General features: G+C 33.3%; 1 protein-coding gene across 1 annotated transcript; it reads right to left on the bottom strand.

The window, feature by feature from the left end:
• Nucleotides 1-3768: 3768 nt before the first annotated feature.
• LOC141391907 (homocysteine S-methyltransferase-like) lies at nt 3769-12246 on the bottom strand. The gene is made up of 4 exons (XM_073964638.1): nt 11997-12246; nt 5090-5259; nt 4507-4686; nt 3769-4437 (listed from the first exon to the last, which is right to left on the bottom strand). The coding sequence occupies exons 2-4, from the start codon at nt 5244-5246 to the stop codon at nt 3788-3790; spliced, it is 987 nt and encodes a 328-aa protein (XP_073820739.1). The 5' UTR covers nt 5247-5259; nt 11997-12246; the 3' UTR covers nt 3769-3787.
• Nucleotides 12247-12591: the final 345 nt, after the last annotated feature.

Below are 12591 nucleotides of genomic sequence, written 5' to 3'. Positions count from 1 at the left end.
AAATTAACGAAATTCGGGTAAATTTAGATAAAAAAAATAAAAATTGTTAAAAAAAACATCGATTTCTACCTCACAATGAAAAGTATCCTCTCTAAAAGTTTTATAAAACAAAAAGGATTTTTTAGGGTTGCAGCCCTTGGTATGACATCCTTTGTTATCTTTTACAGCTTTTAGCCTTTTTGGCAAAGATTTTACTAAGTTTTCTGGGCAAGATATCGGAATTTTTCCCCATTCTTCTTGCAAGGCATATTTCAGGGTTCCTATACTTTAGATGTTACGATTTTTTATATTTGTCTCCAAAATACTCCATAGATTATATATAGGATTTAAATCCGGGGATCGGGGTGGTATTTGAATCACTTTTGGACAGTTACATAGCATCCATTTTGGAAAATATGTGATTTGTGCTCGGGCTCATATATCGATAAAATTAGAATGTTGTCCCAAATCCCATTTTTTCAGCGCCTAAATTCCAAATTATCCTTTCAGAATGTTTAAATAATACATCTTATCTTTAATTCCTCCCATAAAGACACGATTTCCTACACCGGAAGCACTCATACAACGCCATACCACAACAGAGTCTCCTCTGTGCTTTACTTTTGAAATTGTGTGTTTGGGGCCCAAGGCGGTATTTGCCCTATGACATACAGTGAATCACAGTCAAAAGTATCCACTTCAGTTTCTTTTATTAAAACTGCGATTGCTAAGAATTGGTTAATTATAGCGATTTCATTCCTTTTTATATTTTTATATTAGTGTCTTATATGCTGTTTATATTAAAGCTTTTTGGGAGGTTAACCTTCATTATCAGGATTTGTTTGACGTATATGTAATGGAATTGACATTTAAAACCCAGTGGGTTTGTTAAATCCGGTTATATATAAATGTACTATTAACTTAAATATAATAAAATAAAATTAACGAAATTCAGGTAAATTTAGATAAAAAATAAAAATGGTTAAACAACATCGATTTCTACCTCACAGTGAAAAGTATGCACTCTAAAACAGTGTTCACCAGCGAGCCCGTACTGAGAGCAACTGAGAATACATTACCGTGTGTTTTGGATTGAAAGTTACGATAATTTGCTCTCAGTAGCAGCTCGCTGGTGAACACTGCTCTAAAAGTTTAATAAAACAAAAAGCATTTTTTAGGGTTTCAGCCCTTAGTATGACAGCCTTTGTTATCCTTTACAGCTTTCAGTCTTTTTAGCAAAGATTTAATTAACTAAGTTTTCGGGGCAAGATATCGGACTTTTTCCCATTCTTCTTGCAAGGCATATTTCAGGGTTCCTATACTTTAGATGTTACGATTTTTTTATATTTGTCTCAAAATACTCCATAAATTATCTATAGGATTCAAATCCGGGGATCGGGGAGGTGTTTGAATCACTTTTGGACAGTTACATAGCATATCTTGCCCAGAAAACTTAGTAAAATCTTTGCCAAAAAGGCTAAAAGCTGTAAAAGATAACAAAGGATGTCATACCAACGGCTGCAACCCCAAAAAATCCTTTTTGTTTCATGAAACTTTTAGAGTGCATACTTTTCACTGTGAGTTGGAAATCGATGTTATTTAACCATTTTTATTTTTTATCTAAATTTACCTGAATTTCGTTAATTTTATTTTATTTTATTTAAGTTAAGACACTAATGTAAAAATACAGAAAGGAATGAAATCGCTATCAATAACCAATTCTTAGCAATCGCAGTTTTAATGAAAGAAACTGAAGTGGATACTTTTGACTGCGATTCACTGTATGTGCTGTCACTTTTCATATACAAAATGTACCCATATGTAAAAAACATATCGTGTAAAGTACCCATTATGTCGGCAGCGTCGGGTAGGGATCAACCAACTGTTTTTGTCTTTTAGGGATCTCTAAAGCAACTGCTTATAAATGGTCTGTTCCATTTGAAAATAGTAAAACCGGCAAAACTTTTCACATATAAATTGTATGGTGTCAGAAGTAAAGGAACGCTTTTCGAGTAAAAAGTGGCAAAACTTGAAGATGCTTGTACGTTAAGGAACAGAGCTTAAATGTATCGAACGGAGGGCATTTTTCATAACTCTGTTGGACCATGGTTTAATTAAAAAGGTTAGTTAAAGCTTTGTGTCAGTTTAAGTTTTTCTTCCGAGTGATCCTAAAACGTCAAAACAATATAGACAATTTTTGTATGTGTTTGTATTGTTTCAATAATATGCCAAACAATTTTGAAAACAATCGAATTCAATGATTTCGTCAGTCAGTTTTGCTTTGAAACGAACATTTGATTATGTGGAAAAACCTTGACACTTCATTCAATTTTCGCGTTTTTATACAATGACCCAAAAAGTGTTATATATGTATGTATAAACAACCGACTTGTTGCGTTTGTGTTTACTAATTTTGAAGTTTTAGGAATTCAGGAAAAACCAGGGTTCTTTATACCATGTGTTGGACTACATCGAAAGATGTTGTGAAATCATAACTCCAATTGCACAATTTCTAATTTTGTTGCTTGGTATGAATACTACCAAAATACCTCTGGCGTATTCAATTTCAAGTTGAACAAATTCAACTATGACAGACCCATGGTGTAATAATATAAGGTGTTTGCATGAATTACAAAAACTAACAATTTTACAATAACAACATAATTTTATGGGAACTAAATGTCAATGGCAACGTTTGAATACTAGGGTCTTTCCAAAAAAGTTCAGAGAAATTTACAAGAAATAAATAAAGAGATTTAAAAATTAATTATCAATTGTCATCGAAATTTGAGTAGTTATTTACTTGCCGAACGCTCAGTAACTTATCGTAATTATAACTTATTTTTAAGATAACAATATTTTTATATGTAACTTGGAGTAGTTTAATTTGCAATTTAATTATAATCGGCCCTAGGGCTTAAAATTGCATTCACTGAAAGAAAATAAATAAATAAATAAAATTACTCTATACATAATGTGATACACTCTACACTTCATATATTAAATGTGCGGCACTGAATAGAACAGAATGGATATCTATTAAATTTTGAAATATTCGGGGTAGATCCTAATATATTCTGACAATTCAGTTTGTTCATATTTATATTTGGCAATTTTCCTTGCGGCAATTGTCAGTTTGATGGAGAGAGATGTGAGGTATATGATAACTCTTTGCCTCTCAACACCCTCTCTCACCGATAAACTGACAATTGCCGCAAGGAAAATTGCCTAATGTAAATATGGACTAGCGGGCCTTTAAACAAGGAAATTTTCGGAACTTCAGAGGCCCATTTCTCGGAAAGTATACATTCCCCCAACAAAAATTATTCAGCGTTGGAATCAGCATAAAAAGCACTATCTGTGGTAATTATTATTATTTCATATTTTTAGTTTTAATTTTTCATTTCATTTAAATCAACAACCATTTTTTGTGTTTTGCAGAAAAATTTATCAAATCTGAAAAATGGTTTGAATGGAGGTTCGTCGGCAGCAGCAATTTGAATTTGGCAGTATCGGGCGCCTATAACCTTCGAATCAACAGAAATCAGAAGGTAAGTTTTGCAAAGAAGATTTTTAGTTACTTTGAATACAAAATCCTGCTTCGGCCCAATCATTTTAAGGATATAGTCAAATCCTTGAAATCTATACTAAAATCGGCATTTTTGGTACCAAAAATGCTAGAAGTAACGTAATTGTAATTCGAATTAAAACATGTATTGCGATGTCTGAATCGGTCCAAACATTAATTTATATCCCAACTTTGCGTTGTTTAAAATCGCACAACACGCATTTATTTTAATAACTACATTTATTTCCCTTTATTCAAATCATCAATAACACTCTTAATTTGTCGTATGTCGCGCGCATATGTACGACAACAACCACCAATAATTCTCGCACCCAACTGCACCCATTCTCGAACATAATCAGCCAGTGGTATACAATGCTCCTTACCCATCCATCCTTTGTTGACATCATAAACTTCACCACTGTTCGGATACACAACCAAGGGTATTTGCTCCACACAACTTTTATCGCCGTTCACTGTTTTCAGGAGAGAAGTAACAAATTTTGGATGTACACAATTAACACCAATACCAAGGCAATTTCCCACAGCATTATGTTCCTTTACAATATCCCACACGGAGAGAGCGGCATCTGCAAAATCTTCACCATGCGCCAAAGTTTGACCATCTTTACATTGAAAAGAAATCCAAAATTTAACATCAGGATATTCTTCACAAAGCATTTCTGCTAAAGCTTCGGCTTCCACTTGACAGGGTATTGTTTCAATGGCTAACACATCAACCTTGGCCTCAAGGCAAGCATCAATTCTTGTTTTATGCCAATCTGATATAACTTTTGCTGGTAGATAATCGGCATATGATCCAGTATATTCCGAGCCATCGTGTAAATGAGCGCCATATGGACCAATGGAAGCCACAACCAATGGGAATCCTGTACAATATGATATGAGTTTATTAAATGGAAAAAGTGTATCAAGATAAGCACATCATGAGAAATTACCTTCATTAACGGCTAAACCGGCTTGATAGGATTCATTAAGAAACTTATCTTTGGCAATATGTGCTAAGCGTACAGTTTTCTTGATAAGTTCCACACTTTGCTTTTCATCCAATTCCAAATATTCTACATAGCCCTCTACACTAACTTGATAGGTGTTGGTTAATATCATATCGGCACCATCTAGAAAAATATAGGGGATAAAAAGTTAGTTGAAGGAGAGAGAGAGAGTTTAAACTAAATCTCAAGGGATGGATCTATAAAAACTAAAAATAACTAAAATCAAGAAGGATATACATACATAATCATATGTATAGCGAAGGATATACAAGTTAGCATTATGATGAGGCCTACATCGGTAAATGAAGATATTAGCTTTGTTTTTTACGTGATAGGTAATTTGTGATAATTATTACAAATGTTTCATAAATGTTGTATAAAGGAAAATTTGCTAAAAAAATTGTTTCAGTATGTAAAAAGATGCACCAATTATTTAATACATGTATTTTTTTTAATTTTCAAAAATATGCGGGCGGTAATATTGATAATGTATTTGATCAAACAATTTGTCTGGAAGTATATTTACTTTGTAAAAAATCTAAATGTGTGTTAATAACCGCTGTAGGATTTGTTGCATTAAAGCGAGCACTCCACAGAGGATCTCCATCAACAGCATCGCCAACGTGTATTGTCATTTGAGTTCCGAATCCACCATCCTTTACAAGTAGCCGTTTTGAGTTCATATTATAAGATATTCTATAGGAAAAGGGGAAAAGGGATGAAAAAGGATAGTTAGATTATCAGCCCAATTATGAATATCAACTCCCCGTGAGTTTTCTCAATTTTCCCTTTAAGTTGAAACGGCAGAAAGACAAAACTCGCGGGGAGTTTACATTCATAATTGCCCTGTATATGCAAAAAATAATACTAAAGTTATGGCCTGCTCCCACTTCATTATACCCTACGCCACACTGTGGTAAGGGGTATTATGTCTTTGTGCATTTTTATGTAACACACAAAAGGAAACGAGATAGACCCTATAGTTCCTTCCAGGCAAATACATAGAATCACTTTCACAGTCGATTTATGCATGTCCGTCCGTCGGCAACGTACAGGTCGCATTTTTGTCCGGTTCAGCTGAAAATTGGGGCATATCATTATCTTAGTTATAGAAAGAACGACAATGCTTTTGGTGAAAATCGGTTCAGATTTGGATACAGCTTCCATATATATTTTCAACCGATTCCACGTATTTGCCGCAACAAACACGATATAAATGTCCCATTTTTAATAAATTTGAAATGTGTGACTGAATTCGATCCAGAAATAAATGTGCCAAATTATATCGAAATCGGTTCAGATTTGGATATAGCTTCCATATATATTTTCCACCGATTTCAGGTACTTTCTGCACCAAACACGCTATATGTATCCGATTTCAAGGAAATTTGGGCATAAGATGAATGTAGTGGCTGGACTCAGAAAGTTTTGAGATTTTGTCCACAGGTAGGTCTTGGAATGCTGATTACGCCAATATGTATATCATGCATGGGAATACCGTATTTCCCGAGATATAGGCTTCGAAAGTTCCGAAAAAGCATATGATTTTTGACAAAGAAAATAATGTTCGAAAAATTATGATCGCGTTAGCCCTGTTTAGCATCTGTCCATAGGAGGAAGTCTTAAATCCCGGCCGAAGGCCGCCTATTTTCGACAAAAATTAATTTTTGAAAACTTTTTGTGGAAAAAGTTTCAAATCCAGCCACTACATTCAACTTGCTCCGAAATTTGGAATATGTAACTGAATTCGGTGTAGAAATAAGTGTGCCATATTATATCGAAATCAGTTCAGACATAAAAATATGTATATCATCTCCCATATAGATTTTACATATTCACAGTGGTTTAGGGTATCATATAGTGGGCCCCGCCCAACATTGATCCTTTCCTTAAGGCCTCGCCTGGTTGCCTTGCTTTTCTGATTCATTTCTGACACAATAAAAATAAAATAATATAGAAGGCCGGGAAAATTTCGAACTAGGTTGCCCTTTTCTTTTTTATTCTTTTATCAGAAGCAAGCACGGTAAGCAGGCGAGGCAGCTTATTAACCCAGGCCTTTAAGGCCTCGTCACATAAAAGGATTTCTGGCTGGCTTAAGTCATCGGCTGGCATATTCGGTAAATGAACAAAAGGACAATGGTAACATATGTGGTCCGTTCCTTTACTTCAGAAAATGGCAAAAGTAGTAAAAGTTGTAAACTACTCCCATATGAATTGTATTGTATCTGAAGTAAAGGCCCGCTTTTCGAGTTAAAATTGGTAAAACTTGAAGATTCTTGAACGTAAAGGAACAGAGCTATGGTAACTATGTTATCATTTTCCTTTTGTTAATTTACGAATATACCAGCCGGTGATGCCGACTTAACAAGCCATGCCGCTTATTAGGCGTTTACACCAGACAGTTTGTCTTCAAATACAACTCTGATTTACTAACACATAGTCGAAGGTCAAACTAGAGTGGTTTCATTGAAACTTTTACGTATTTATAGATCGAGTTGCCCACTACAGCAACTTTATGATATCACTCTACTGTGGAAGTCGACCTAGGAACCCTTATTTTCATGAAATTGTTTCCATGAAACACTCTAGTGTGACCAAGGACATACATACATTTGTCGTTTGTCTCTTAGCTGTCCATCATTTTTTCGCAGACAGTAAGGAAGACAAATTTTTGGCATTTTTGTAAAAATAAGTGAGATAATAGGTCTGTACGATAACCCAAAAGTTTGTACAAATTTGTAAAAACTTTTACAAAATGCTGTTCGATAACAAACTTGTAAATTAAAAGAGAGAGAGAGTTTGGAGACAATAGTGAGAGAATTTTGGAGAGTTTCGTTTACAAGTTTTTGCAAGGAAATTTTTTCTTGTAAGAACTTGCAACTTTGATCAACTGATCAAAGTGTTGTCACGGCGTGTTAGCGTTCAGAGCCAAACTCATAACTTTCAAAGGCAGCGCTAAGCGTTTGTCATGAAAGCACAACTAAATGGGAAAATCCTCATTGTTGTTGTACAATACAAAACAAAAATGCATTTGAAAGAAGAAAAGTTCGAGGACATCGAAGCCGCTCCACATCCGATATGTCTGAAGAGTCTTTACCGAAGACGAAACATGCATGTCACATAGTGGTGGGTGTGTGGGTTCGAATCGTCGGCTTTCCTTTTTCACTCGCATAATAGATCATAAAGCTCGATTAAAAAAAAATTAAAAAATTAATCTTAAAAAATGATCAATTTTGATTTTTCAAAATAGTCTGGCTTAATCCCTTTTGTTGTTTTAAAATTTTAAAACAACAAGTTTATTAGTGGAGAAGGTTTGGCATTGTTCGCCAAGGGGTAAGGCAAGGAAGACTAGTTTCGATCCACGCCACTGGATCTCATCAGTTCCCTTTGTTTCTTGTTTGTGGATATTCTCCACCGAAGTTATTTTTCAATAACTTCTTCAACAAGGAACTTTTTATACCCAAACATCAATCGTCAGCTCGAAGTATAAACGTAAACAAAGAAAACCCTTCAATGAGAAGTTTTTCTTTGGTAACCTAACACAACTCCGACGAAAGTGTTTACGAAACAAAGCAAACCTTCTTCCACTCGTATGTGTCGTTGATTTTTCAACAAATGCACATACCCAAATGCTGTTTGGTAGCTTATATACCAACAACACACAAAACCGTGCCAGTGTTTCTCAAATAGAACATTGGTGGCGTTTATTTAATTGGGATAGCTGTTACAATTTTGATTTTTCAAAATAGTCTGGCTTAATCCCTTTTGTTGTTTTAAAATTTTAAAACAACAAGTTTATTAGTGGATTTTGAAAAATCTAAATTGTAACAGCTATCCCAATTAAATAAACGCCACCAATGTTCTATTTGAGAAACACTGGCACGGTTTTGTGTGTTGTTGGTATATAAGCTACCAAACAGCATTTGGGTATGTGCATTTGTTGAAAAATCAACGACACATACGAGTGGAAGAAGGTTTGCTTTGTTTCGTAAACACTTTCGTCGGAGTTGTGTTAGGTTACCAAAGAAAAACTTCTCATTGAAGGGTTTTCTTTGTTTACGTTTATACTTCGAGCTGACGATTGATGTTTGGGTATAAAAAGTTCCTTGTTGAAGAAGTTATTGAAAAATAACTTCGGTGGAGAATATCCACAAACAAGAAACAAAGGGAACTGATGAGATCCAGTGGCGTGGATCGAAACTAGTCTTCCTTGCCTTACCCCTTGGCGAACAATGCCAAACCTTCTCCACTAATAAACTTGTTGTTTTAAAATTTTAAAACAACAAAAGGGATTAAGCCAGACTATTTTGAAAAATCAAAATTGTAACAGCTATCCCAATTAAATAAACGCCACCAATGTTCTATTTGAGAAACACTGGCACGGTTTTGTGTGTTGTTGGTATATAAGCTACCAAACAGCATTTGGGTATGTGCATTTGTTGAAAAATCAACGACACATACGAGTGGAAGAAGGTTTGCTTTGTTTCGTAAACACTTTCGTCGGAGTTGTGTTAGGTTACCAAAGAAAAACTTCTCATTGAAGGGTTTTCTTTGTTTACGTTTATACTTCGAGCTGACGATTGATGTTCGGGTATAAAAAGTTCCTTGTTGAAGAAGTTATTGAAAAATAAATTAAAAAAATTAAATTCGAATGTTTTGTGGCGGACTTCTTGGCAAAAACATAAACAAACGTTTGGTTATTAAAATAAATAGAAATAAAAAAGGGAAAAATTATTAAATAAATTATGGAAAACGATAATGTAAATAAAATAACTTATTTTGTAGTTTATGGTGACTACTTTTTTAATTTATTATTTATTTATTTAATCTTTTCCGCCAACATTAGTTGTGTCTTTTTACGTGATAATTTGTAATAATTATTACGAAATGTTACTAAATGCTGTCTTTTTACACAAAAGTTCAGTAAAAGAGAGCGAAGTGAGAGAACAAGTTTGACAGTTGTTTGCTGAGAAATTGCTAAAAGTTGCTGAAAGAATTTTTCCCAGCAACCTTTAGCAAGTTCGATCAGCTGTTTTTTAATCATCTGCAAATGGTCAGCTGCTCAATGTTTATCTTATTTTTTGTGGAAAAATACTATAAATATTACGTCTCAGGTTTATTTATTGATTATTTTTTTAATATATTAATTATTTTCTATTTATTTTGCTTAAAATTGAAGAACTTTTTCATTGCTTTGGAGTTATTTTTTCGTTCATGCATTGGCGCCAATGTTTTTGTTTTGGTTATCAACTGTTATCTTGCTAAAGTTTACTAAATGCTGTCTTTTTACTTGTTTCTCTATTTTCGTATCAAAGAGTAAAATCTCTCTTACTCTCTGAAAAGAAGTTACTGAATAATTATTACTGAAAAAGTAAAAAGACACAACTAATTTCTTCTTCAAATCACCTGACTTCTTGCAAGTTTTTACAAATTGCTGTTCGATAATAATCTGCAAATGTTTAGCTTCGAGAGAGTAAAATTGGTGGAGAGACGTTACTGAGAACTTGCTGAGTACTTGCAAGTACTTTTCACTTGCGAAGTTATCGTACAGACCTAATAATTGAAATGTGTTGTAAACAAAAGAACATGAACAAAAACAAAATATGAGAACGGAAAACAAAAATAAATCGATGATTTTCATTCAAAATTTTACAACTGTTGTTGCAGTTGTCCGGACGGCTACATCACACAGGCAAGCTGTGGTATTTTGACAATCAATACACGAAGTCAACTGTCCTGTCATTTGTAAACGCAGGGTTATGTGACGAGACCTTTAATGGTTTTATATTAAAAGCGTTTCAATTTTAAACAATTTTGAATTTGTTTTTTATTTTTTTCGAAATTTACATAGCGGTAAGTGATCGGCCAAAATAATGAAGCCACTAAGTTTTTATGAAAAAGCAAATTCAGCCCAATTATAAATGTTCACTTGTGAAAGGTTTCTCACTTTTATTACCTCGAACAGCTGGTGGCAAAAAGCGGATTGTTTTTGTAAGCAACTTTCATTTGTTCGTCATTATCATATAATTCGTAATACATAATTCAGCACCTTTTTTTCTGAAGAATAAATAAATCGATTTCCAAAATTTAACAAACGATGAAAATACTGAGGAACAAGTTACAGAATCGTTCTACAGGTGGACGGAAGGTTGTGTAACACATATTTGCTCCTTAATAACCCTGTTTGACCAAACGTTTTTTGTTTGATAAAGATAATCATCTTACAGGAAAAAATTGTATTACACGGTGTCATTTAATAAAAAAAAAAATAAATAAAAATTTTGCGATAATGGATTTTCAATTTGCATTGACAATAATATTTGTTCATATGTTTGTACATGTATGTATGTATTCACGTAAGTGGCTTATACGGTAAATATTTAAATAATTATTTTGAACATGTAAGGCAATTGATAAGGTATTACTTATATGAGATTAAAACAACGAATGTTGTTGTTAGGCGATTGCCTCTTTCGAATTTGTTATCGATTTTGTATTCATTGCAAGCCGCAATTGATTAGTTATGCTGATCTGTGGGATTTTTCCCAGCTGTGTGGCTGTGAAACAAAAAAAGCAATAATTAGATTCTTGTAGCGAATTTTGTGATAGATAACATAAAAGAGATATAATATAATCTTATAAAATTCTTTGCAATGTGTACATTTGGAATCTGTTATCCTGAGAAATATTCAAAACTCAATTTTCATAGCAAAGTTCTTCTTCATTCCAATTCCATTTAATGGGAAATTGAATAAGGGCTTTTTAATAAAACAAGTGTTTGTTCTGTTATATATTTTAATAACATACATACATCCATTTACTGGTGCATATACAAAAATATCTGGTAATAATCGTCGAAGGTCCATACCCGGCGAAATGAATGTTTGTAGTCAAAAACGTAGTTGAATTATGAGTAAAAGTGATTCCGGCACACATTTTTCGAAGAAATTAGGGGAATCCCCCTTAACGTTAAACTTTCAATTGCACTGATCCAGAACCTGCAAGAAGCTACTATTTTTAACTACGATAACATTTTTTCCCTTATGTTATCGGAAAAAATAGCAAAAATTAGTAGATTCTTGTAGTTCTGGAACAGACCAAATATACATTTTTAAGTTTCTTTTTACAATTAATAAGAAAAGAACAAAGGGCACATAATGCTACATATTGTCTGTTCCAGAACTGCAAGAATCTACTAATTTTTACTATTTTTTCCGATAGCATAAAGGGAAAAATGCTATCGTAGTAAAAAATAGTAGCTTCTTGCAGGTTCTGGAACAGAGCCATATTTTCCATTTGTATTTTAAAATGAATTTGAATAATAAACATTGATAGTGTATTGTGTACATAAAAAAAAAAAAAAAATATTGATTCCATTCACATCTGCTATCACTTCTTATTTGGTATCAGCCATTGAGAAATGAATTACTCACCTTGAAATTATACCAACTATATTCTTTACAGCCGTTTGCGATTAGTAGAACTACTTTGTTCTTTGTTTTTTTTTTAACAAACAATAACAAAACAATTTGAAATATATTAAAAATAAATAATATTAGCGATTAACACAAGCGCTTAGGACTCGTTGTAACAGTCGCACCGCTGTCGTGTATGTCTTTAGCTTATTGAAAGCGAATACTTAGTGCAGCATAAATCTCTCTGTCACTACGTTTTTATATTACATTCAGTGTGTTGTATTATTGTAGTATATGTATGAATATAATTTTCCATAATCCGAATACTGACTGCTGTCACATCGTGATGATAAGGTACTATACACAAATGCTGCTTCAATATACAATGGACACCCCAAGACCATATTGATAAAAACGGCTAGACGTATTTGTTTGTTTGTTTTTTCTTCTATATGAATGTTTTAATATCGTTGCGATCGATTTTTGGTAATTTAGGAATCATTGCACTTCATATATGATCTATGCATGTGCAGAGACAGATGTGCAACGGTCATTTAATTTCTAATGTGGTCTTAAAAAAAACATACTATATCATTTTATGGTTGACACTGAT

Source organism: Musca autumnalis, unplaced genomic scaffold, assembly GCF_047663935.1.
Source record: "Musca autumnalis isolate F117 unplaced genomic scaffold, ASM4766393v1 scaffold_2, whole genome shotgun sequence".
In the NCBI taxonomy this organism is placed as follows: domain Eukaryota; kingdom Metazoa; phylum Arthropoda; class Insecta; order Diptera; family Muscidae; genus Musca; species Musca autumnalis.
The sequence above is the reverse complement of the archived record's forward strand: the minus strand, read 5'-3'. Positions and strand labels throughout refer to the sequence as shown.